A 25988-nucleotide genomic window follows, 5' to 3' on the forward strand; every position below is an offset into this window, starting at 1 on the left:
TTAATCTCTTCTCCTCCTAGTGGCAAGGTCGTTACTGATAACATCCTCTTCATTTTCGCATTGTTGCAGAAATTCTCTGTAAGACTCGTCATAAGCAGTAGCCATTTGCAGATAATTAATCGCATCCTTCTTGCGGCCAGCATTGATCAATGTACTGGAAAATAATCATGTACCACTTTAATCAATTGTAGAATTGGAATAAACAAGGTCTTCTAGAACTTGTTTTTCGAAAATAAACCATGTATCAAGAATTAAAACAAACTTTTACCTTGACAGTAGTACTAATCCGTCATAGTAATGGGCCTTGCTCTTTGGGTCATCTGGCTCTTTCAACGTGGCTATGCGTTCCAGGTGTGCAAGTCCCTCTCCCATCTTACCCTGTAAAGGAACAGGAATGGTGCAATATCACTATGAGGAACCTACTTCCAGTATATAACTACGACACGAACTATCCTAGATTTTAGGCTTGGCTCAAGAAAGGAGAGGCCTTGAGTATCTGCCACTGACCAAGCCCAAAAATATGGCAAGTCAAGCTCATAACACCACAAGGAAAATAGAATTTGGGTCCAACTAAGCTCTGCTGAGAGAGCAACTTAGACAGTCATCATATTTAGAGGGCATAAACATGTCTAGAATCCTTAAATAGTATTGTCCGGCAATTATCTGGAGGTGTCGGTATCCTTTCCGCTTCATCCACCATCCACACAAACTCCAGGCTCTGAGAAATCAGCCGACAACCAACCCACCTTCATATAATTTGCTTGATTCAATCTCAATTTGAGTCCAACAAGTGAGATGAGGAAAGAAAGGGAGTGAGGTTTAGCTAAAAAAGATTTTGAGAACCGGTATTCTTCAGAATTCTTAATGCTGGAGACCTCCAAAAACTTATGAACAAACTGTGGGCTAGTACGAACTAATTACAGAGACCCTAAAAAGACTCAACTGATCAGCTTCCTCTACATTTGCTTCCTTACACTAAAAATAAAAGTTTATAATACAATTCCACTTATTCATATCAAACATCTGTAAGTAGAAGACACCTTTCGATGTAAGTTGAGGCCAGCTCCTCACATCTTTTCTTATGGGAATCATCACAGTCGGGAAAACTCACTATGAATCATCTCTACAGTAGAACTTTATCATCAAAATGAGGGGAAACCATTAATGTCTTCTGTTCCGGAACTATAATAGGTTCTTAGCGTTTCCACCTATTCTTGTGGACTGCTTCCTTGTATCTTCCTTCTCCCTTCAAGGATTGGTCTAAGAAGAGAGCCAAGGACTAATTTGAATTCGCGCTTAGATAAATATACCAAGGAGAGTAAAGTGAACAATTTATCTCTGACTTTCATTGAACAAGATAAAAATGTTTTATTACATGATATCTGCAAAACTAAATTACTCGGTAAGTTGATAGCCCATATCTATAGACAATATGTTTCAACATCATCACAAGCTAACAGCCCATATCTGAGAGTTATATATATATGCCTCAAATTCTTTACAAAGACGTACATCCACTCATTAGCTTTTGATGATCTTCAAGCAGAAACTAGTCTAAAAGTTAGACAAATTGAGCTGAGCTAATATTGCTACTTGTATTAGACATGAACTTCTCCGTCACAATGAGCAACTTTTGATCCATTTTCATCTGATTACTACTCCAATTCTTTTACTTCCCCATCAGAAGAAGGCAGTTTTCGGTTTAAATAACCTAAGACTGGGCTAGTAACTTGCATTAAAGACCCCCTGTTTATGAAGCTTGCAATGCGGCTTACAAGTCCGAACCACCCCTCGTTAGGCTTATTTTCAGGGATAATAATCACTGATCTAGTTTGATCATTCATCATAACCAAAACAAATCTACCATACTTATTGTGCTGAAGTTTAGCTAATTTAGAAATAGTGAAAAAAGTAAAGAGAGAACATGCAATGGCTAGGATTTCCTTCAATAAATGGACAAGGCAGAAATACAGGGAGGAACAGTAATCAGTTTGTCTAGAATATGGAGAGGAGAGGGGGAAGAGAAGCTAGGTATTGGGGGAGGCCAGGTTGAATCCTCACTATCATTATATAGAAGAGCAGCAATCAGGCATCAGCAGGCCTTTAGGGGCATGTGGGTCTATAAGAATAAAACATATTCCCTCCGTTTCAATTTGTTTGTCCTATTTTGACTTGGCATGGAGTATAAAAAAGTAAAGAAGACTTTTGAATCTTGTGGTCTTAAATTAAAGATATATCAAATGAACCAAAATCTCCTTTAATCTTGTGGTCTTAAACATGTCATGTGGAAAGTTGAAATTAAAGAGTTGCCAAAAAGGAAAGAGGCATACTTTTTGAAACGGACTAAAAAGAAAAGTAGGACAAGCAAATTGAAACGGAGAGAGTATATTGTAACACCCAGAAAATTTTTGAACTAAGACTCGAACCATCCTTTGTTGTGAGTAGGATTTTACCAAGGAATTTAAAATTTCTCAAGTATGAAGGTCAAGTCACTAGATGCAGCACCTTGAGTTCCAAAAAGAACTAAATTGGAAATAGCAAAATCTGAAATTTTGTAAGTTATGCTTAAGTTATGAGTTTTGAGTCAACTTCAAACGACCATAACTCTCAGTACAGGATGAGTTAGGTGTGCCATGAGATGGAAAATGAAAGGTCTTTGAATTATCTTTCCAACGCCATCGAGTTTGCTAAGTTTCGAGGTCGGATGAATGAGATATGCCTTTTTGAAGTCAAGTTGTCTAGTTAAGGAAAGTTACCCGAAAATAGTAAGGGGTATTTTGGTCTTTTCCTTACCCAATCAAATTTAATTCGTTTTTAGTAAGGTTTTAAGGGTCTAATCCGATTAGGTTCAGTTTTATAATCCTAATATATGCCTAGGGTTTTAGTTGAGAGTTCAAGAAGAGAAAAGAGGAGAGGATCAAAGCGTTCGTCGAGGTTCTTGAGTTTTATTGCGGATTTTCGCCATGGGTTTAATCCCTAAGAGTTACGTAAGCTTCCATAGTGTTGGGTTCATTCACCCACACACCAATCATGAGTTTCTTTTGCGAATCTATCCATAAATATTGAGCAATTTAATTTCTTGATGAGTTCTTGATAAGTGTTCTTGAAGTTTCTTTATCAATTAAGTTTTGATATAAAATTCTACTTGGGTCAACCTCAAACGACCATATCTCTTAGAATATAAAGAAAGAGTTACGTGAGTCATAACCTATTAAATTAAAGGTATTTGAATCTACTTTCGAACGCCATCAATTTCGTGTCAATCCAATTTCTGAGTAAAAAGTTATGACTATTTTAGTAACCTATACAGTGTTGTTACGAATTTAGCTGACGGAAAAACATTAAAAAGGGTTGTTTTTGTTTTTTTACCTCCAAGAAAACCCTAAACGAATTTATTGATTAATAAAAGGCTCAAAACAATCAGATTTTCATCTTTTAGTCCATCATTCTCTTCTCTCAAACCCTAGGGTAAAACTCTAAGGAAAAATCGAAGTAGAAGACTCCATTCAAGATTCTTTCCATCTTTTTCAAGATTCTTCTTCAAGGAAAGATTTTCTTCAAGAATTCCATTATTTCCAACTCAAGTTCCTCCATACAATTATGAATCACTAATGAAAATCATAAATCTTAGCCTTAGAGATTTCAAGAAATTAATTCAAGAATCTCAAGAAAGGTTTTCTTGATTGTTTACCTTCAAGCTAGGGTTTCAAGACTTCTAATCAAGTTCTTCTTCAAGATTCTTTAAGAACCTTGTTTTTTTCAAGTATGTAAGGTTATCATAGTGTTGGACTAGTTCGTCCTCACGCCCTATATCTTCTTTCAAATCAATAAAAGAGGAATCTAGGATTCTACCCCCTAAATTTGAGTATTCTTGAGATAATTTGATTTGAGTTCTTGAGTTCATGGTTCTTTTAAAAATTCTATTTCTAATTATTGAGTTTCCATATTTTTATTGAGATCCTTGAGTTGATTTGTTCATGTCTATAATTCAGCATGAACCCTATTTTGAGTTATAAATCTTGAGAAGTTTTTCAAAGCAAACACTTGAGTTTTAAACTGAGTTTTGAGGAAGTAAGTATGAGAATGAGAAGAGTCGTATACATGAGTTCCATATTGTTATTTAGACCCTTGAGACGAGTCGTTCATGCCCATAAATCCCACATGAACTCCATCATTTGAGTATCTTTAAGAGGAGTAGTAACTTCAAGTTCTAAGTCTGGAGTATTGAGTTCCTAATCATTTTGGGATATATTCCTAATCATGGGGCTACTACATGTTACCCATGAAGGTCCTTGAGTTGAGTAGTTCATGCCCATAATTCCGCATGAACCCTATGAGTCGAGCAGTCTTGAGATGAGAGGTATCATTGAGACCTTGAGTTAAGTAGTTCATGCCCATAATTCCGCATGAAACCTCCGAGTTGAGCATTCTTGAGATGAGTAGTATCATCGACTCCTTGAGTTCTTGAGTTCCAAGTATTGAGTTATATGCATGGTTATTGAAAACCTTGAATTGAGTCGTTCACGTCCATAATTCGGGATAAACCATATTTTAAGAAGATTTTTTACAAATTGTTTTATCACTTGTTTTAAAGACTTGAGCACTGAGTTGAGGAAGAGTAGAGTTGAGTTCATTTTCTTTAAAATGATATATGGGAACTAAGTATTCCCAAGAGTAAATGTTTTTACATTTAAGATGAGAGGAGACTGAGATTTCCAAAAGAGTTTTGAGCAGTTTGAGTACCATCTCTTTTAAGAGAAAGATTTTTGAGTAATAATCTCAAAACACAGAAAGAGTTATGTTTTTAAACATATGAGCTAGTTATATTTTGGGAGTAGTATTGAGCACCAATATTGGGGAGAGTTCAGACAACTCACAGCCCCCATAAACCATGTAGCCAACGTGGGTAGAAAGGGTCATACTTTTTAGATGATTCCTTAATGTTTTTTAGCATAGACTAATGGATCCACTTAGTAGTAGGTCTTATACCCCTGGCAAAGTATAGGACAGTTCTGGCAGCGTGGGTGAGACGTTGTATCATCACATAGCTCATAGTGATGATTGTCAGTTAGAGAAACTCCCACAGAGATATTTTGTATTCTTATATACACAGAGTTTATTTTGTATTTTCATTTACAAACAGAGTTATTTTGTATCCTTGCATACAAACTTAGTTATTATTGTATTCTTAAATAAATTGAGTTGCTTTCTACTGTTTTAAAAGCTTTCCATATATTGCATCTTTAATTGTTGTTTTATATTGAGTTGAGAATCCAGATTCGAGTATCTTATTATTGAGTTGTTCCTTCTTTAACTGAGTTGAATATCTCCTTATTGAGTTGAGTCTTATTTTCTCTGAGTCGAGTTGAACCATGTTTCTTTGAGTTGAGTTGAGTAAGTTGATAAGAAGTAAGTATGTTCCTTTTTATCAAGTTCAAGCTTATATTTATGCTTTAGAATTCCCTTACATGCTCGTACATTCCACGTACTGAGTCAGTTGGCCTGCATCGTTTCATGATGCAGATACAGGTATTCAGGATCATCAACGGGCGTTTCGTTGAGGTCATGTGATATTCTAGTCAGCTTTGGTGAGCCTTCTTATATTCCGGAGGATTTTACCTTTACCTTACAATTAGTAGTTTTGAGATGTCATGGGTCTTGTCCCAATATCTTTCTATAATAGTAGAGGCTTCATAGATAGACAAAGTGGAAGAGTTTTCTATAATTACTTTCTTTTGAGTATTGTTCAAACTTTCTTAAAGTTCACTATTGGTGTTCAATGAATTTAATTCAGTTTTAAGCTTTTGCATGCTTGAGTTAGTCTTCCGCTTGTAGTCAGGGTTCGCTTGGGGACCAACAATGATTCTTGAGTGCCGGCCACGTCCAGGGTGTAGACTCGGGTCGTGACATATATAAAAATGGAAGATGAAGGATTGAGGAATTTCAAGGTAATCATACTTCAAACATACTGTAGATTCTGAGGAATTTCACAAACATTTGAATAGAAAAGAGAACTAAGATGAAACTTCTAGCAACTACAACCCCAGAGGAAAAGGAAGAGGGAAATTTTGTATAGAAACCTTCTCATCTGAAAATCCATTTAAAATTATACCACAATAGAACCCCCTATATGCATGGGTTCTCTATTGTCGTCAGTCCGCCATGTCATGGAATCAGGTAAATGATGCAAGGTACTCAATATCTGTGACTAGAATTATTATTGATTTATGTCAAGTAAATATGATGTCTGAGATGAACTTGAATGGAGTGGTCAATGAGAATTCATATAGCCGATCCCAATTTGATCAGGATCGAAGCATAGTAGTTGTATTTATAAGTCAATCATCAAGCCAAGTTCTCAAAACACCATTACCTGCAGTATACAGGCAACACCTGCCCATTGAGATGATAGAATCAGCAGATCAACATCCTCAATTTCCTTTTGATTCTCCTTTAGCAGAAGCTGAACTTGCAGAAATTGACTTTGATCAGTAACAAATCAACTCTGCTGGATTATAGCAGCCAAGTTAAGTTCACTTAAAAAAATGAAGTTTTCTGCAGAGTAAACTGCATAGTGCATAAACTTTAAAAGGTCCCAAATATAGAAAAACCGATTTTGACTTTCCCAAGTTCAGTCACCCATTCCATGAACTGAAATTAATAACGTTCAGGAAATTCTTAGTCCACGAAAGCAAATTGATATTCTTCATCAAGAAGATCAGTAAGACTTCAAACTCAAACCTTAGCAATAGTACGTTCCAAGTATTCAGTAGCTTCTGGTAAGGAACCATCTTGCAACAGTGTCTGGCCAATAATAAGCAAAGCTCGAACATTCTCGGGATCCTTGGCAATAGCAAGTCTGTAACACATATATTAAAAAGAGGATGTTACAGAGAAGAAAAGAAAAGAAATGAGGCGGTGAGGATTGCTTTTATTAGCGGAGAGAAATACCGTAGAAAGGACATAGCTTCATCTTTACGTCCTCCTGCTAAGTGTTTGATCGAAAGCTGATGAGGTTTCAACAAACAAAGATTTAGAAAGCAGCAAAAAAAACTCAACATTTCAAGTCTCAATATCAGGAAAAAAAAATAGTTACTAACATTAACCAATTCTTGAGGTGATAGGTTCTGGACAGATATTTTGCTCTGATTTTTTGATGGATCTATTTTGATTTCTCCAGGATTAACCAACTCTTTCGGATGTGCACCTTCTAATTGAGGATCCTTCTGAGGTAGCCCCAGTTTCTTGCGAACATCTGGATGCTTTAGAGATAGTTGCTGTATATAAAAAGGTAATGAGTTCTTAGAAATTATTTCTTTCCAATATTCACCACACCCATTGATTCATGAGGACGTGCAAAGTGCAACCTTAAGAAGCAACATTTTTTAACCACCTCTATTGGACAAGGAAAAATTTACAAAAGAGAATGCCAGCTATGTACGATTTGCTAGACAGACTGTGTCTAGAGGGAGCGGAAGTAAGAAAAAGAGGAGATCATAGACATTTTCCAAGGGAAGTTTGAAGAAAAATTTCTATCTTCATTATCTAGTAGTTCATCTATCATGCTCTCTTTCCACGTTAGGAGGAGTAAAAAGCAAATTTGAAACTTAATGCCTTTTGTGCAATAAGACCTCTTGGCATCTAATGCATAACACGAGAGGTTACAAAAACTTCCTACTTCAGCATTTATCCGCATGCCCAGTCAAGCAAGAAATAAAGTTAGGATGAGGAGCCTTAGGAAGAATACTTCAGAAGAGATACCTGAATAACAGTCATCGAACTATTGGTAAGCCAAAACACTAAACTCCCCTGAAAAATAGAAAAATAAACAAAAACTTAATGTCATGCACACAATCCTTTGTCAGATATATCAAGATAGAAGGGCAAGCGAATGAGTCAGAAAGACAATGCAATTATTTTATTTTTCAACCCCCTCTCCAACCCAACACCGAAAATTTTAAGAATATTAAAGAAAAAATTAGTGACCTATCAATGTTAATATCTATTTGTATGTTATCAGTCCACCACTGCTACCATTCTTTCACATAAGCCTGACAGACAACTAAATCAAGTTGCTCCATCCATCATCAACTTCAAAATCTGTAGGCGCTACTATTTGTATGTGATCAGCCCACCACTGCTACCATTTTATATTGTACTATTGGGGTAGTCTCGTCAGGTCATATTTCAATTGGAAACTCACTAACTTCCAAAGCCTCTGCTTTCACCAATTTCAAACAACCATTAGATGTACCACTAGTTCATCACGATATCAATTACATTAATTGCATGTCTTATACCTAGTACAATCCATCTCTGAGGCTACAAAAAAAGAGAACAGCTCACAAGAGAAACTAACCCTATCAAACAAAAACATTAAATCATGATATACTACTTGCAATCCATCCAATTATAATATGGTTTGAGTCTGTTAACTTTATAAGAGCAAGAGATAGGCCCATAGAGCTGCAAATTACAATGACAAAAATCTCATACAGTGCCAGAAAGCCTAAGTAGACATATTCAAGCTAGACATGATGCAAACCACCTAGAAAAGCAAGAACATCCCGACTATTCCAATTCATAGCTGAAAAAACAGTATATTTACAATACCATAAACCCTTTTTTTCTTAAATTGAGAAAACAATTTTAAGATAAAAAGGGGTCACAAAGAATGGACACACAAGTCAAAAGTGTGCCACCATTAACAACTTTCAAGAAAACAATGACTCCAGCTATTGTTGAGACCAATAAATTAACAGGACATAAACCAGGGAAACCAACATAAACAGTTCAAAGATCAAAAGCCAGTTTCCTTCTTCAAGTTAACTTAAAATTGGACCACAAAGCTCAAAATAATAAAGGCAAACATGGGATGCCAACTTTAAACATAAAAATGGACAAATCCTACAGCACATATTTTGTTGGAATCAAATGGTTGATTACCTGGGGCATATTGAACGTAACAAATAAAATCACTAACGTCAGGACTCCCAAGTACTTCTGGTAGTACTGTAACCAAAAAAAAAAAAAAAGCAAAAGTGTTAAGACTTACATCTCAAAGTTATCATCAGGAAAACAGAAAACTATTGATAACATACTAATGATCTATGTTGCTCGGACTCTCCAAAAATGATGCCACACCCATGCGGATCTTTAAAAAATGCACTACTTTTGAAGGATCCAACACGCACTCGTCGACATTTTTGAAGAGTTCGAGCATCATAGCTAATGATCACTAGTTTCTTGAGGGGATTCCAGAATTTAGAGTAAGGGGGTTTAAAGATGTACACCCTGTGTGTTTAAAGTTGTCCTTTGTTCTGTGTTGAAGGTTTATGAGCCTAAATTTGAGAGTTTTTCCATAACATCTCATACGTTCGTGGACATCAGATTTGATTTATTAATATCTTAACAAAGATTTTTTTATTTTTGATGAAGTAAGATGCTGTATTTGAAAGGCATCAAGGAGATGCAAGTTACATACACAAAAACATGGTTAACTCCTGAGAACAAAAACACCTATCTAATCAGGGAGTTAGCCACAAGCAAAAGCCAAAAGAATGGTCACTGAGCCTTATTGACGAAGCTAATGAAATCTAAGAGGGGTAATATATCATTAACAGGGGATAAATTATTCCAATGGAAGAGGTTAATAAGGCAAAAGGATTTCAAACTGCTAATCCAAAAATGAAAGATGAATTGTATTTTGAACTTGCATTTTGGGTGTCAAGAATTTTGTATAGAGGAGGCTGACTCCATACCACACTTTTTGGAAGCCTTGTGAAATATATAGGCCTTTTACTTTCTGTTCTAGAGTGGCCAGGCCCAGCACTACCTTTATGCTGATGAATAATACGTTAACATTATCAAAAAAAAAATTTATATCTCTAGATACTTAAATTATATTTCAAAGGATTGAAAAATCGATATCCAAATGCACTTCACAAATTCTATGATTTGATACTCGTACTCCGAAACTAGTCATTCTTTTTGGATAGGAGGATAGAATCTTGGGTAATAGGACAAATATACCCCCGAACTATCGTAAATGGTATGCAGATACCCTTCGTTATACTTTTGGGACATAGGTGCTCCTACCGTCCAAAAACTAGAGCATATATGCCCTTCACTCTAATGGAAGACTAAATAGGGACACATGGCACAATCTTATCCGTCGATCCGATATTTAATAAATGTTGGATCGATGGATAAGATTATGACATGTGTATGTCCGTTAGTATAAAGGGTATATATGCTCTAGTTTTTGGGCGGCGGGGGCACCAATGTCCCAAAAGTATGACGGAGGGTATCTACATACCATTTACGATAGTTCAGAGGTATATTTGTCCTTTTTCCCTAGAATCTTATAGATTTTCTCAAATTCGTCGGATAACTATGGTAATAAGATAATCGATAAGTTAAAGATGTACCTCTACAAATGGAGTTTGAATAGAGATTGGTTCAGTCCCTTTATTACGCAGAAAATGACGAAAATCACTTCTAGATCAAAGTATGAGGATATATCACATAAATTTCTGACAGATTACTGACCTTGGCTATTAATCCCACGGGTCCACTCATCTTTTCAACTGAAGATTTCTGAAAGGATACCTGGTAGAAAGAGAGAGATCATCACTATCAAAAAGCATGGAGAAAAAACATCTCGAATATCACTTGCATAAGAAACTAAACCAAGCTCATTATACTATATACCCGAATACAGAAACTTCTTCCCCCCCTCCCCCCTCCCTAATATTCCCTTCCCATTTATGAGACAAAAGTTTGTAAAAATCGTTTGGTGCGTAAGGGCAGGAGAAATTTCGAGAAAAAACTTCTTTTAAATGTAACCCCCCTAGATGTTTACTGAAAAAAAAATGTAACCCCTTGATGTTTTTCATTCTTATTTATTTATATTTTTTATCACGAGTAGATAACACTATTTGGTGTAGCTAACATCATATCATGTTTTTCAAATTTCGAAAACACACAAGTTACTTTCCAATTAAGTGAAGTCTCCTATTTGAATCCCATCACCAATAATTAGCCAACTACTTATAATATTCTTCCCACTTTCCTCGTTTGTTTCTTTCCCTTTCATCTTTTGGTTGATTATCTTTCTTCCTCATTCCCAGCCCCTTTTATTGGTGATATTCTTTCTCTTTCGCTTCGCATTTGACGTCACACTATCAGAACTTTTATCCATCTCATCCTCCAAAAACACATTGTTATTTCCCCAGGTCAACCTTCTCTATTCTTTACAACCCTCAGCCACAAGAAATACGGGTGCTATCAGATAAATCTTTTCCATTGTACTATTGCATCCTTTTTTGGTGAAACCGAAAGGCTTGGGCAGTTGAGTGGAATGAAAATTGAATTATGCCTTTAGATGGACCCTGTTCCAGTCTTATCTCATACACTGAAAATGTAGCTTACTTGAACTAGATTTTGCAACTGTGACTGTGGTGTGGATACTCAGCCTTGTCTTAGGCATGCCTTTAGGCAGGGAGTTCAAAGAGGTAGAGATGTGGGATAGAATTATAGAGAAGTCTAAAAGGAAACTAGCCAAATGGAAGTCACAGTACTTATCTTTAAGGGGAAGGGTCACACTGATTAATTCAGTCTTGGATTCCTTGTCCACCTATGGGATGTCTTTGTTTCTCATCCCAGACAGTGTGGTGGAAAAACTTTAACAGATTAAGAAGGGATTTTTTGTGGAGAAGGAATAAAGAAGGAAAGGGTTGCAATCTACCCCTTCCATTCCATATTCATTGAATTTTTGAGGTGTTTAACACCCTTTAAGAAAAGTAGATTAAGACATAAATTGAACATAGTTTTCCATTTTTACCCTTATTAATTATTGTCAAATTTATTGAAGTCATCACATTGAAAATCCAAATGAAGGGTAAAATTGAAAGAACACTCTAAAAGAAATTAATTTGAAAAATGAAAAATGCCTCAAAAATTCAATTAATATGGAATGGAGGGAGTAGTAAAATGGGAAGTGACTCAATCTAGCAAAGGCCAAGGAGGACTAGGAATAAGGAATCTGAAGACCCAAAACAGTAGCCTTTTGATGAAGTGACTTTGGAGATTTTGTGAAGAAGAGTCCTCTCTTTGGAAACAAGCAATTATCCATAAGTATGGGCAAACCAACCACTGGTGCTCAAATGAGGAAAATACTACATATGGGGTGGGTGTTTGGAGGGCAATCAAAGCACTATGGCCAAAGTTGCAGGAGAACTCTAGGATTAGGGTGGACAATGGCCTCAAAACCAGGTTTTGGAAGGATAATTGGCTAGGTGAATCTCCACTGCAGGTCAGATTCCCAGATCTCATGATGTTATGTAGGAATCCAGAGATAAATGTTGCTGAATGTTGGTCTAACCATGGCTGGAATCTCAATTTTAGAAGACACCTAAATGATTGGGAAGTGGAAAGGGTGGCTAGTTCGCTAAATGAAGTGGAAATGTTTGCTGGAACCACAATGGAACCTGACAAGCAAAGGTGGAGACACACTACAGAAGGAAGTTTCTCTGTTAAAAATTTGTACAGGAGGAGAATAGTGTTATGCAGGAGGAAGAGCTAAGGATATGGAAGAATGTATAGAAGAATATAGCTCCAACAAAGGTGAATTGCTTCACTTGGCTAGTAGTTAAGAAGGCATGCCTTACTCATGAAGTACTACAAAAGAAGGGGAGAGCAGCGGTGACTAGGTGTTTTTTGTGCAATGAAACAGGAGAGACAAATAATCACCTGTTCCTACATTGTAATTTTACTAATCAAGTGTGGAATCTGTTTTTGAGTCTCACAAAGACAGTATGGACAATTCCAGAGCAGACAGCGGATCTGATGAGCTGTTGGATTAGAAGAGGTGGAAGCATGAGTCAGAAAAAATGGTGGAGGATAATACCCTCATGCATATGTTGGACAATTTGTAAGGAGAGAAATGGAAAATGCTTTGAAGACGAGATCAAATCCATTTATGTTTTTGGTGTAAACAGAACTGTATAAAGGAAGTAGAGGAGTTGATTGATTTCCTAGGTACTTTGTAAAGTTTAGATTTGAATCTCACTCCCCAGTTAACATGTTTTTGGTGGTGGCCAGCATTCCTAATGCTGAGGAATACAACAGTACTAATTCTCAAAAAAAAAAAAAAAAGATTTTGCAACTGTGACTATAAAAGATGGCTTCTTGAACCAATTGTTAAGGCTTAGTGTGGTAGAGAACATTATTCTTCTTCTTTTCCGGATAGCGATGGTGTCCAAGCAACTTGCACGCACCTCGACTATTCCACAAAGTACTTGCTACCTCCCACCAACACCAATACAGGGTCACTCTTTTCTTTTTAGAAGGAACACCAGGTAACTATGTCAATCAAGAATTAGGCAGATGGGAAGAAATCACCTAGTGATAGAACATCCTTCAGATTTCCCTTTCCATGAAAAAATCTCACAGAATTGGAGGATATGATTTGGGATTTGCAGATGGAAATGAAAGATCTAGGTTTACATTTTATTTTATCTAAAAATCTAAATAGGAACAAGGTCAGTGATGATTTACCCAACTTGTTTGGAACCGAGACATAATTGTTGTATTTTATTTGGAAAAATGCAACAAAGTCATTGCGGAGCCAAATAAGTTTTCTGCCAAATGAAAATTAAAAGGAAAAACAAATTGAATTTCTTCACTGGGAGAAAAATATAAGAATAATCTCTAGTCTCTACCACGTAGCCTTTACAATTGGTTCAAGAATCCACCTTTTTCCGTAACAATTGCAAAAGCTAGTTCAGGTAAGCTATCTTGTCGGGTAGTCAAAGTTGATTAAATAGACTTGAAATAAGTCTATCCAAAGCAAACATAAGAAAACACACCTGCCACTTCCTGATCTGATTCTATCTGCTCCAACAAGTCATTTTAGAGTGTACATTTAAAAGTAATTAGCAATATCCTGAAGACAGTACTGAAACTAAAACCTTTCTTGAGCTAACAAAGAACCTGAAGAATTACTAAACCAGTGCATATATGGTCACACTGTGCAGGTTTCAGCATCAGACCTAAACCAACCCAGCACCACAAAGATAGAATTTATACCCTCCCTGCACTCACGCACAAAATCCAAAGGGTACCAGTGATGCCTAAGTTGGGTCACCTTCTTTTTCTCTCTGTGGTACCTTTTTGTTGGTGAAACTTCCAGGACCCCATTTTTTGAAGATGCGAAAAATGGAGAGACAGGGCAAGACTTTAAAACAAAAAAAAAAGCAGAAAGCATAATTTAATAAGGTGAGGCAACTCCACAAGTAATTTTTACTTCTTAACCCATCTGGTTAACTGCTGAACTCAAGTCCTCCAGACAGTTTAAGTCTTTGCTCATTAATCATCCAAACCAAGATGAAGTCTTCCCTTTTCAAAACATTTTACACCACATCTGGGAAGACCAAATTTTACGGAGAAGATCTTATTAGTTGATTGAATACAGACGGCAGGAAGATCCACCTGTCAGTTAAATCTTCGGTTCTCGGGAGTTTTGAGCACCAGAGGGAATCTGGGATTACAAGACTCAATGTTTGGTGGCATCATTGTTTGGGAGAAGGGTTTCAAGCGTTCAAAACCATGCAAGAATAAATTATTATTCCTTGCAACAGTATATCAAAAAGCCCAAAACTATGAAGGGGCAAGGAAGAATTATCACCCATATACTAGCTTTGGAGAAAAAACATATTAAGAAACAAAATTGATGCCGGTATGCAGATATCTCATACTATAGAACTGAAATATTTTTCCCTTTTCCTACTTGCTTCAGGCCTGCCCCAAATATTAAACAGTATCCAAGACCCACCAACAATTGCAAGGTGAGCACCAAGAGAACATGTCTGAACATAAAGCGATGGTTAACCAGCACGAAATCGATCATGTTGACGATCAAATTCCTAAACATAAGTACTATTGGATAACAGTCCCCCCTCCGAACAGAAAAGGAAAAAGAAATTATAATTGAAAATGTATCTAGTACCAAGGCCAAGAATAAGGTACAGGTCTCTTAATCCCATAATGAAACTTTGTTACCAGTTACCACAAAGAAAGACAACAACGAAACAGAAAGGCAGTAAATCTCAAGGTTGATAAAAGCAATATACCTGTATGTTGATATAATGCAATCCCGCAATCAGTAAAGGAAAGACTGGCCCTAAAACACCACTAGGGAACTCGGTCAAGTTCTGGAACCAAAGAATGCCCCCCTACAGAGAAATGAATGGAAATAAGTACCATCAAGTGGACAGAATATTTAAACTCACGAGAGTTTCAAAGCTTTAAAAATTTTCATATAGATACAGGAATCAGACTACTACTCCCTTAGTCCCAATTTATGTAGCCTTTTCCTTTTTACTTTGTCCCAAAATGAATGTCACCTTTCTATAATTAGAAACAATTCAACTTTAAAACTCTCCTTTTACCTTTAATTAAATGATTTATAGTCACACAAATATCTAAGGTTTGTTTTAGACTACAATTTTTAAATGTCTTCCTTTTTTAAACTGTGTCAAGTCAAACGGTGCTACATAAATTGGGACGGAGGGAGTAACTAAAGCAATTTGGTAAGAAAAAACTATATACTTGTTTCAATTAAAGTCCAACCAATTAGGTAAGAAAAAATTATATACTTGGCTATTAAAGTCCTTTATAAAAAATGAAATTCTCTCTCAACTACTCTATTCATAGAGAAAAAAAAAGTGAAGAGAACAGTTGGGACTTGTATAGAGGGAAGTGGATGAGAAAAGAAATGATTTCTGCTAGAGGCAAATCTGGAGAATTCATGGTACAACTGAGTGGAGTTTTGTGAGAGTTCATGGACTAGAAGGTGAGAGTCCAAAATAGAGAGTTGGGACAATGATAGACTGTCTGGGATAGGAAGTAACATGGGTTATAAAAGGAATTTCAAAAAGATAAGGTTCCCTGAGGAAAGCGTGGGACGTGAGACACATTCTGAGGCAAGGGGATGATCTTAAATTTTATTACTATCACCAACTAGTTGACTAGCCTCACACAGGTATCAGATTTACTAGGTCCAAAGTGTGGATTCAAGACCAAATCAACACTTGAGATCTTGGCGTAGGCGTTTAATGGTCTAAACATCCTAGCAGCCAATGAAGTTCTTGGCTGGAGATTGAAATCAGGAGAGTTTGGGATCAAATGGGTTAGATGGATCAAGTTTTGCATCAAAATTGTCAGATACTTGGTGCTAGTCAATAGAGAGACAGTGGGGTTTTTCACTCCTCATAATGAAATTAGACAGGGAGATCCACTCCCTCATTTTGTTCATCCTAGACATGGAGGGTGTAAGCAAAATGCTGGAAGAGCAAAGGAAAGAGATCTAGGGTGTCAGGGTTGGCACAAATAGTAGGACCTTGACTGTTTTTTCCCGATGAAATAAGAAGGATATTATTAACAAAAAGCATCAAGAAGATGCAAGCATTACAAAGAGATTATCCGCTCCCACGAAGGCAAAAAAAAAAAAGCTATCACAATTATCAACATAGATCTATGGAGCTGATAAATTCTAGGAATGATTCAACCTTAATTACAGAGGAGTGGTTGACCCAACTAAAATGACTAATTAAACACCTAGCCTTAAGAGAGGAAATGGGAGTTGGGATGCTATCAGAACACCTTTTGTTCCCCTCTATCCATATGCACCACAAAATACAAGCAGGAACTGAAGACCAGATCATTTTGATGGTCTTCCCAACTTTCCAGGAACTCCAACACACAAAAGCCTCTCTCAAAGAGCTTGGCATGACCCAAGTCAGTCCAAAGAGAGAAAAGAACATGTTCCAAAGGTCTGTGGCAACAGTGCAATGAAGAAACAAGTGATTGAAAGATTATGGGTTGAGCACATGTAGCATCTGTTGGCTATACCATCTACAGAACTTCCTCCTCGTGAGACATTATCCTGAGTTAAGCAAGAACCATTAAGACTGACCCAGCTGAAACAGATGACTTTTGGAGGCATCTTAGATTTCTAGATAAGTTTCCAGGGCCACAGATCAATAAGTGTCTTCCTTGAGCTTAGATATTAGTAGCCTTCTTTGACCAAATAGGAGCCATCCATATTACTTCCCCAAGTGAGTCTATCCCTGCTTTGGCTGTGGACTGAGTTGATCTGGATGGTGGCCATGAGGGCCATAAATTCATCAAATTCCCAGTCATTTAGATTTCTCCTTTAAGTCACATCCAAACATTATCTTCCCAACACTGAGAGATGGTTGATTCTGGATTGGAGGCAATCTTAAATATTCTTGGAAATACATTCATAAGAGGGATGTTTCCCAACCAAGTGTCTTTCCAAAACTGGATGTGCTCCTCACTTCCCACCTTGAGAGTAGCATTTCGATAGAAGACCTCCCACAACTTCCTAATAGCTTTCAAGACCCCTTTGCCATACGGAATTGTGACTTCATTAGAGCACCAGTGACGAGTGCTACCAAATTTTGCTTGGATCACCTCCCTCCACAGACCAGTTGTCTCTTGATTATACCTCCAGTGTCACTTCATTAGCATACACTTGTGATGTAATATCAGGTCTTTAATCCCTAAGCCTCCAAATTGCTTTGGCATGGTGACTTTGGCTCATTTCACAAGGTGGAATTTGTGGTCCTTACTATTACCTTTCTAGAGGGAGTCTCTCCTAATCTTGTCTGTCAAGATGTTTTTGCACCTTAGCTGGCATAGGGAAGAGGGACAGAAAATAGGAGGAAATACTATCCAAGACACTATTGATGAGTGTTACCCTGCCCCCTAGTGAGAGATATTGTTGTTACCAGGAAGCCAATCTTCCTTCAAGCTTTTCCACAATACCACTCCAAGCCCCCAACTAATTTGCAACTAGCACCCAGTGGCAACCCCAAATAGGTAGTGCGAAGAGATCCAATTTAGCAGCACATGATGTCTGCCAAATTCTCCAAGTCCGGGACCTCATTAACAGGGTAGATACTTTTAGACATGTTATTGTGGAGTCCTAATGGCCTCAAAAGCATAAGGGTGAGATTAAGGTATTGCACTTAGGATTTCTCAACTTCACAGAAGATCAGTGAGTCATCAGCAAACAAGAGATGTGATATAGAGATTGTTAGATCAGAACCACTGCCCACCATAAATCCTTCTAGCCAATGTAATTGTTTGGCCTTTTCTAACATCCTACTTAGCACCTCCATAGCTAGAATAAATGAGAAGGGTTATAGGGGATCACCTTGCCTAATGTCTCTCATAGGAGAAAAAAGCCCACAAAACTTCTATTTACTAGTACAGAATACATTACTGTGGAGAAACTGTATTTGATCGATCTAATGCACCTTTCTCCAAATTCCATCTGCCTTAGGATTGAGATAAGGGATGACCGGTTTAGCTTATCAAAAGCTTTCTTTATATCAAGCTTAAAAAGAAGACCAAAGGTACCACTTTTCTTTTTTTGAGAAAGGAAAGGTACCACTTTTCTGCTTCCAGTCCAAAACTTCATTAGCAATAAGTGTTGCATCATAGGTCTGCCTTCCTTGAACAAAGGCATTATGAAAACCAGAGACAACCTCCAATCACCTTCTATAAGACTTTCAGCAAGCACTTTAGCCAGGATCTTGTAAACACTACCAATAAGGCTAATAGGCCTAAAATCTTTAAGTTCTATTGCACCTTTTCTTTTGGGGTTACGTGCAAAAAAGAAGCATTAAAGGATTTCACCATGTGGCAATTACTATGGAGTGATTGAGGGTACCCAAAATCTCCAGCTTGATAATATTCCAACACTTCTGGTAAAAAGCCATTGAGAAACCATCTGGCCCAGGGCTTTTATCTGAAGCACAAGAATTGATAGCGTTAAAAACCTTTTCTTCGAAAGCTTGTCTAGAGCATTCTTTTCATTTATGCTTAGGCCACCTAAATCCTCAAAAGAAGTTGTGGGCTTCCCAGGTTCATTTTCTGCATTACTTCTTTCACCTGCTCTTTCCTTTCAATCAAGTTATCACCAACCTGTAACCTGTCAATGTGATTGTACCTCCTATGAGAGTTGGCTAGCCTTTGGAAGTACTTAGTGTTTCTATCTCCTTCCTTCAACCACAAACACCTAGATTTTTGTCTCCATGAAGTTTCCTCTGCTTGTGTTGGCCTCTGAATCTAGTTTTAATTGTAGGATCTTGTTCTTTGCAATTTGAGACAATACCCACCCTTCCCTTAGTAGCATGTTTTGCTATCAAAAGATCATCCATAACTTTGTTGATTCTTGTACTAAGCTCAAATCCAACTAGGTTGACCCCAAAAGCTTTGCAGGCATTGAATAATAGAATATGTGTTACCTCAAATTTTGTGCTCAAATCCAACAGGATACATGTTACCTCCTACCAAGAATAGGTACCACGTAACTCTGTCCACCAACGCTAAAACAAATGGGAAGAATCACCTAGTATTTTTGTCTACGCTAGAATTTGAACCTGAGACCTCATGACTCTCAACCACTTCATTGATCACTAGGCCACACCCTTGGGTGCATAACTATATTAGTTATTCCACCTTTAATCTTGCATAAAATAATACATTGATTTCCACATAACCTATACACGTATTAGTTATGGAGATTTCTAAATTGTCAACCGAACATCAAATTTATTTTATACATGAATAACTTAATTCCTATCTACCTATCAAACGTTGTATAAAAGATCTATGAAAATTAATATAATGGATAACTTATTTCTTATCCAGCTAACGAACGACCCCTTAGTGTCTTATAGCGCCTTTCACTTAAGTGATCAATGTTATAATAGAAGCATTACATGACCTTTAACATCTGACAGTTTGGTGAAAGTTATTGGTTTATTAATAAAGAAATTAAGAAAATAACAAAGAAAAACTTTGAAAGAAAAAATATTGTAGTATTGTCAAAGGGAACTATTTTATTAATGACTCAGAGACATACATTTATAAATATAATTTCTAACTAAAATTAGAAAAACATGTTTGAAAACTTATCAGTAAAATTCAAATAACAAACAAAAAACTATCTCCTAAATTCAAGTCACATAGGACTCTAATAACATAATTTACAAACCATAAGGGCCTCTTTGGAAAGCCACCCTGGTAATTGGATCTGGTGTAATTGGGTGTAATTACATTGTCTGTCCTGTTTGGTTGGCCATGTAATTACCTGGTCATCAGGTAATTGGGTGTAATTGGCAAGGTATAATTACACACTCCAATTCACAGGGGGATACAACTAAAAAAGCTAGTTGGTCCAAAAGAAATACCTACTAAAGGGAAGGAATAGACACAAATCGGAAGTACCTTGTACAATATTTTGAAGAACTGCTGAAAATTATTGTACTAAATGTGAGTTGGAAGGTAATACGGAAGTGTGAACGAGAGCATGGAACATAATCCCATTGGCTGTTATATGGAGCTAAGATCACTTTGTCCAGATTAGTGGAACATTTCTGTTATGTGCACTTCTAGATCATAAATGATATTCCAATACTGGATGCTCTTAGCAAATAATCATGTTTTTGTGGAAGAACTTGTATTTGGGCTTTCCCCCTTACATCAATATAGTTAACTTCATCAGAAAAAGCCATCTCGGGTGACTTTAAAAGAATCCTTGTTTGCAAAGTATAACTCAAGTCAGTGGTTGGTTGACAACTAATGTAATAATAATCTAATTATGACAAATCTCCTAATAAATTGTTTGAATAAACTGGAATGAATATGGAGAATATAACCGAACTAATAGTCTGGTTTAGGGCATAGTTGATTGATTAAATGGTCAAGAGGGACAAAGAGGCTTGTCCAAGCGATAAAAATATGGTTCATGATATGATTAAGAGAATAAGAGACTTTTTGAATTTGAAAACCATTTGGGATACCTCTAAAATTACGGAAATCTCATTGGATGTGTGTCAAATGCGCTCTTTGTTTGCAGGAGGAGATACGACGAAGGGATGCAACAACAAGAAGAGGAAAAAACAAGGCAAGCAAACTATTTACTAGTTATGTTGCATATATTGTGTGCCTCACTTACTTGAGAATTACCATATTAGTTTCACCGCTATGTTGTCGAATCGCATGTTATATGCATCAATAATGCTTATACAGTCAGCTTTCACTAGCATTTATATGCATCAACAATGCTTATAGAGTCAGATATTCACTAGGTGTATCAATTGAGCCTTGTAAAAGATGATGATACAAAACCAAACTAAGCAATTAAGGGGAGAAAGAGAAGACTTGTAATACCAAAAAGAAAATCAATCCTGCACAAGCATTGCATAAATGAAAAAGGGTGCTCTTACACAATCAAAGCCTTCATGATGATACAGTGACATTCTTGTAATAGTCGTAATCCAAAGGAAAAAGCAGGGCACCTAAAATTGAATAAAGATCATGACCAAGATGACAAAATTACACTACAACATCCTACTTTCATCAATAAAGTACCAAATTTCATGCGGAGATTTCAAAAGCTTCGACTGTGTGACAATAAAAACAACATCAATGCATCTACTTTTTTTGTGTGAAGTGTTCATCAAAGACTAAAAATAAAGCAAACACACAAGGAAAAAGAACTATAACTTATTGTAGTCTAACTCCTATCATATTGAATAGGCAAATAATGAATTCTAAAACATAATGACTTTCAAAGTTTTGTTTTGCTACACATGCTTCCCAATAAAAGTAGCAATTTCCTCGAGGGTCGTTTGGCATGAAGATAAATAACGCAGGGATTAATAACACCGGATTAGCAATGCAGGGATTAATAATGTAGGGATTAGTAATACACGGTTTATTTTTTATCAAGTGTTTAGTTCATTGCTTCCACCCCATCTTGTGTTTGGATTAAACTCTACAAAATGCTTCTTTTCAATTATACCCTTGAATCATTATGAGATTTTCCATTTCATGTAATTGGGTCAAGGTAAATTAATATTGCCGGACAATTTTTATTTTTTTTGGGCCTTCTAACTAGCTAGGAGAAGAACAATTTTGTCGTCATGTTTGTTATTTTCTCACTTGAATTATTTGAGGGTAAATAATTTTTATCTTAATAAATTGATTACTCACAAAATGTTAATTTTCAATTTAATAAAAATATACCATCTACTTATAAAATCGAAAAGACGGTAAACAATAGTAAGATTGAATAAATCATCTACATTTACACATAAAAGTTGCAAATTGTAGTTTTAATATGGAGTTAATATCTTAAAAGTTCACTCAACTTTTATAAGTGTTTTTCTACTATATATTTAAAATTTATAATGTATCATCATCGGTGCTTTTACTAGGAAAAAAATGATAGATGCTTTTCTACCAATTTTTTTAAACTAGGTAGGCTAACATAAGAGGAGATAATGTTGTTGCCAAGTTTGATTAAATATTATTACAAATCAAAAGAAGAGATTTTTTTTAATGATGTAATATCCTCCTTATGATGATCAATTTGAATGCGTTACTCCAGTAAAATAACACTACTTAATTATTTAACTAATTTACAATATATTAATTATTTAGCAACAAACAACTCTCTCTAAATAATTAAATTTGTAAGCTAATTTATTTAAATAAATTTACTAGTACAAACTAAAAATATAAAACATAAAATTAAGAAAATAAAAATAATGATTAAAAGGATTTGAGGGGTATTTTTGTCTTTACATATTTTAATCACATGGTATTAAATCATATGTATTACTAATACCACCAAATGGAAGGTATTAGCTATACATCCTATAATACCATGTAGGGTGTAAACTAATCCATGGATTAGTTATACATAGGTCTAAAATCCTACCAAACACAATACAAAACAATACCATACATAATACATGGATTATTTCTTCTAATACTCCATACCAAACGACAACTCAGTGTTCTACAATGTATAATGAAAAATAGTCAATTATCTACTACATATGGAAAGTCTTCTAAGGCAAATAAACTTGATATAATAAATTATATAGGATTATACCTGAACTGTCAGAGTGGCGAAGTACCAGAAAAATGAAGGACAGCCTGCCGCTCGTTTCTCCTTGAAAAATATTTTAAGTTGGTCCCTAAAACTCCTTCTTGACATAGGCGGAGGCAATGGAGGAGGCACTTAAAAATGCATAAAAAGATCAGTTAAAAAGTAATGGCTTCTGGTGTGCACACATCTCTATTAAGAGGTAAAATACTATGTCCCCCGTCTCAAACAACTCATTGAGGCTAGTCTCTTCACTCTTTCTTTTTCATCTATATTTTTTAGGATGGAGATGTCATTAAAAGATAGATTCTTTACAGAACAAAGAAAATAGCAGCATCAGGAAAGTTATCCTGGTTCTTTTTTTCCGGTCTTTTTTAATCAGTAGTGTGTGGGCTAGCTTGAGAGCACCTCCTCAACTGATCTACAGGGCAACTTGGCTGGATCACAAGCGTAGGTTTCCCAATTTATGCCCATCACGGCTGAACCAGATGGGACATACCAAGTATTGTAGCTGGGATTCGAACCTGGTGTGTCCAGACCACGTTGTTGTTCCCATGCCTCAACCACTACGCCATCCTCTTGTGAACATGTGTAAGTTTCATTTTAAAGAAGAGCACCTCAAGAAACATGAAATGATTAAATGAAGCCATAGCCAACTCTACTCTAGGGTGAATACATACTAAAGCACTTGGAGGGAAAGAAGTAGAACTGAAGATAAACGTAAAATTTATATAGTTTTGTGAATCTTGGCCAGAAATGATAGGGAAAAGAAACAGAATCTTATTTGTCATCTTCTAGTGACAAAATCACTCAGCATCCTACCAAGTTAATTTTGTAAATAGGAAGACCGAAAAAATTGTCTAATCCAAATATGAGAGCATCTCCTTTGAAGATTTTAATACTCTAAATAGGCACGTGGACAATACTTGATTGAGGTTGAAAGATAAAGAGTACTAAAAGTTGAAATTGAAAAGAGTATTGGGAAGTTAGTTGTGTTTGGACATAATTTCACTTGGAAACAATATTGAAGTTTAGAGAGTAAAAACCATTTTTTCACTTGAGATACTCCTCAAACCAGTTTTTTGACTTCAAATTCTCTATTTCAAGTTGAAGTTAAAAATAATGGACCAAATTGTAAAACAGACATTTATGGACAATTAACATCTCAAATTGAAGTTGAGATAATGAAATAATTTGTATGGACAACAGGGGCTTTAAATATTTTTTCTCCGAAATTTCAACCAAAGGGAAAAGAGGTCCACGTACTCGTTCCCCTCTTTCACTCCATCCTACTTTTTGAGTTCCAAAATTAGCATCAGATAAAGGGAAATTAATGGTGCTGAAAACAAAGCCTCACATTTAGGAAGTAACTCTAAAATTCTCTTCAACTTGTGGAGTTGCAATATTACAAACGGGAATAACGTAAGCCTCATTGCCACTGCTGAAGAAGCTATAATGATCCACCTGCAAACCAAGTAAGTACAGTGTATGATTTCAAAATCAAGAGCCCATATACTAGCATTGGATAAAAATTAGAAAAAGAAAATACTAAATTAAGACATTAAAAACTGGCCGATCCTTGTGGGTAATTTAGTGAAGGGAGGAGTGGGTCTAAAACAGTGAACTACAGAATGCATTTTTGATTGGTATCAGTGTAGTACATAATTGAGTTGTTTCCCAACTAGATACCTTCCAAGGAGGTCCTTATCTGCAAGGTGGGCAAGAGCCTTCAACAACTCAGCATCATCATTTACCTCTGTTTCCATTTTGGGTCCATTTACTTTTATGAAATACTTCCAAGTAGCTTCTTCCCCCATTGTTTGCAGCTAGAGCTGCCTCCCCTAAGTAACTAACAGCCCTTGTAATTCATATAAATGAAACTCTTTTTTTTTTTGCAAGGTAAGGACAGAGCAGTTATTTTCCACCATATATTACAATTCACAAGCTATAATTTTCTGCATTGTTTGCTTAACTTCTGCATATGGATTTCAAGTTGTGTACCATGGCTCTTTTCACCTTACTGAATCAATTATCAAAGCCATTTTTTAGAACTACATTTCAATTTTACAACGAAACTAGGAATTTTTAAAGTACCAGAAAAAAGATTAGAATTTCTGAAAATCAAATAAACATATATAAAGGTGCTTAACAAAATATTTGGAAGGAATGCAGTATGTTACCAAGGGAAGCCAGTGAGGTCATGATAACCATCCAACAACGAAATCAAGGCGCGTACTGGAAGAATGGACTCCTCAACACTTTCAGTAATATTTTCGCTGATAAACAACTCCGTGTTCTCATACTGAGTAACCGCCGAGTCACTGATGTCACCAATTCGCGAGTCGCGAGTGGAGAAGGAACGGCAGAAGGAAACACTGTGCGGGATAACACATTGTGGCTTTGATGGTAAAAACGAGTTCAAAATGTGGACATACCAGCTGTTCCCATGGTTGTGGTGGCGGTAGTGATCGGAAGGGTTTGAGGGTTTATTGTGAGAATCTGAAGAAGTGAAATTGTGGAGAAAGTAGATTCCTGGCGAATTACGAGAGTAACGGCGATGCTGGAAGAATCTCTGAACGGACATGATGGGTTGGTGGTTGGTATCGGCAGACGGCGGGTTACCATCGTCTATTCCATGTAGAAAGCTGATTTTTCTTTCTGATTTTCTATTATTTCTGAGGGCTGTTTGGAAGTCACTTGTTAATTGAATTTGGTATACAACAACATATTAGTGGCATTCCACAAGTGGGATTTAGGAAAGGTAAAGTGTAGGCAAGGGCGGCGGACGTAAAATTATATATATATACTAGATAGACATGCCCGTGCTTTGCACAGGCCCAACATGAAGTCAATTATATTCTAGTAATTAGTAAGCATCAACATGAAGTCAATTATACTCTAGTAATTGGTTTTCATGCGCTATTAGATAAACTGACCAATGATATTGAAATGACGGGGTTAAAGATATCATATTTTTCGTGTTACGACTAAA

General features: G+C 36.3%; 1 protein-coding gene across 1 annotated transcript; it reads right to left on the bottom strand.

Annotated features, from left to right (window-relative positions):
- Window positions 1–25602, bottom strand: LOC125809425 (ALBINO3-like protein 2, chloroplastic). The gene is made up of 15 exons (XM_049489066.1): window positions 25177–25602; window positions 24354–24460; window positions 23003–23130; window positions 21327–21398; window positions 15135–15236; window positions 10552–10611; window positions 9762–9842; window positions 8947–9012; window positions 7762–7809; window positions 7101–7277; window positions 6952–7007; window positions 6742–6859; window positions 6374–6463; window positions 269–378; window positions 1–154 (listed from the first exon to the last, which is right to left on the bottom strand). Exons 1-15 carry the CDS (start codon window positions 25578–25580, stop codon window positions 1–3), a joined length of 1773 nt encoding a protein of 590 aa, XP_049345023.1. The 5' UTR covers window positions 25581–25602.
- Window positions 25603–25988: the final 386 nt, after the last annotated feature.

This window comes from Solanum verrucosum, unplaced genomic scaffold, assembly GCF_900185275.1.
Source record: "Solanum verrucosum unplaced genomic scaffold, falcon-dt-bn FXZP01000062.1, whole genome shotgun sequence".
Taxonomy (NCBI): domain Eukaryota; kingdom Viridiplantae; phylum Streptophyta; class Magnoliopsida; order Solanales; family Solanaceae; genus Solanum; species Solanum verrucosum.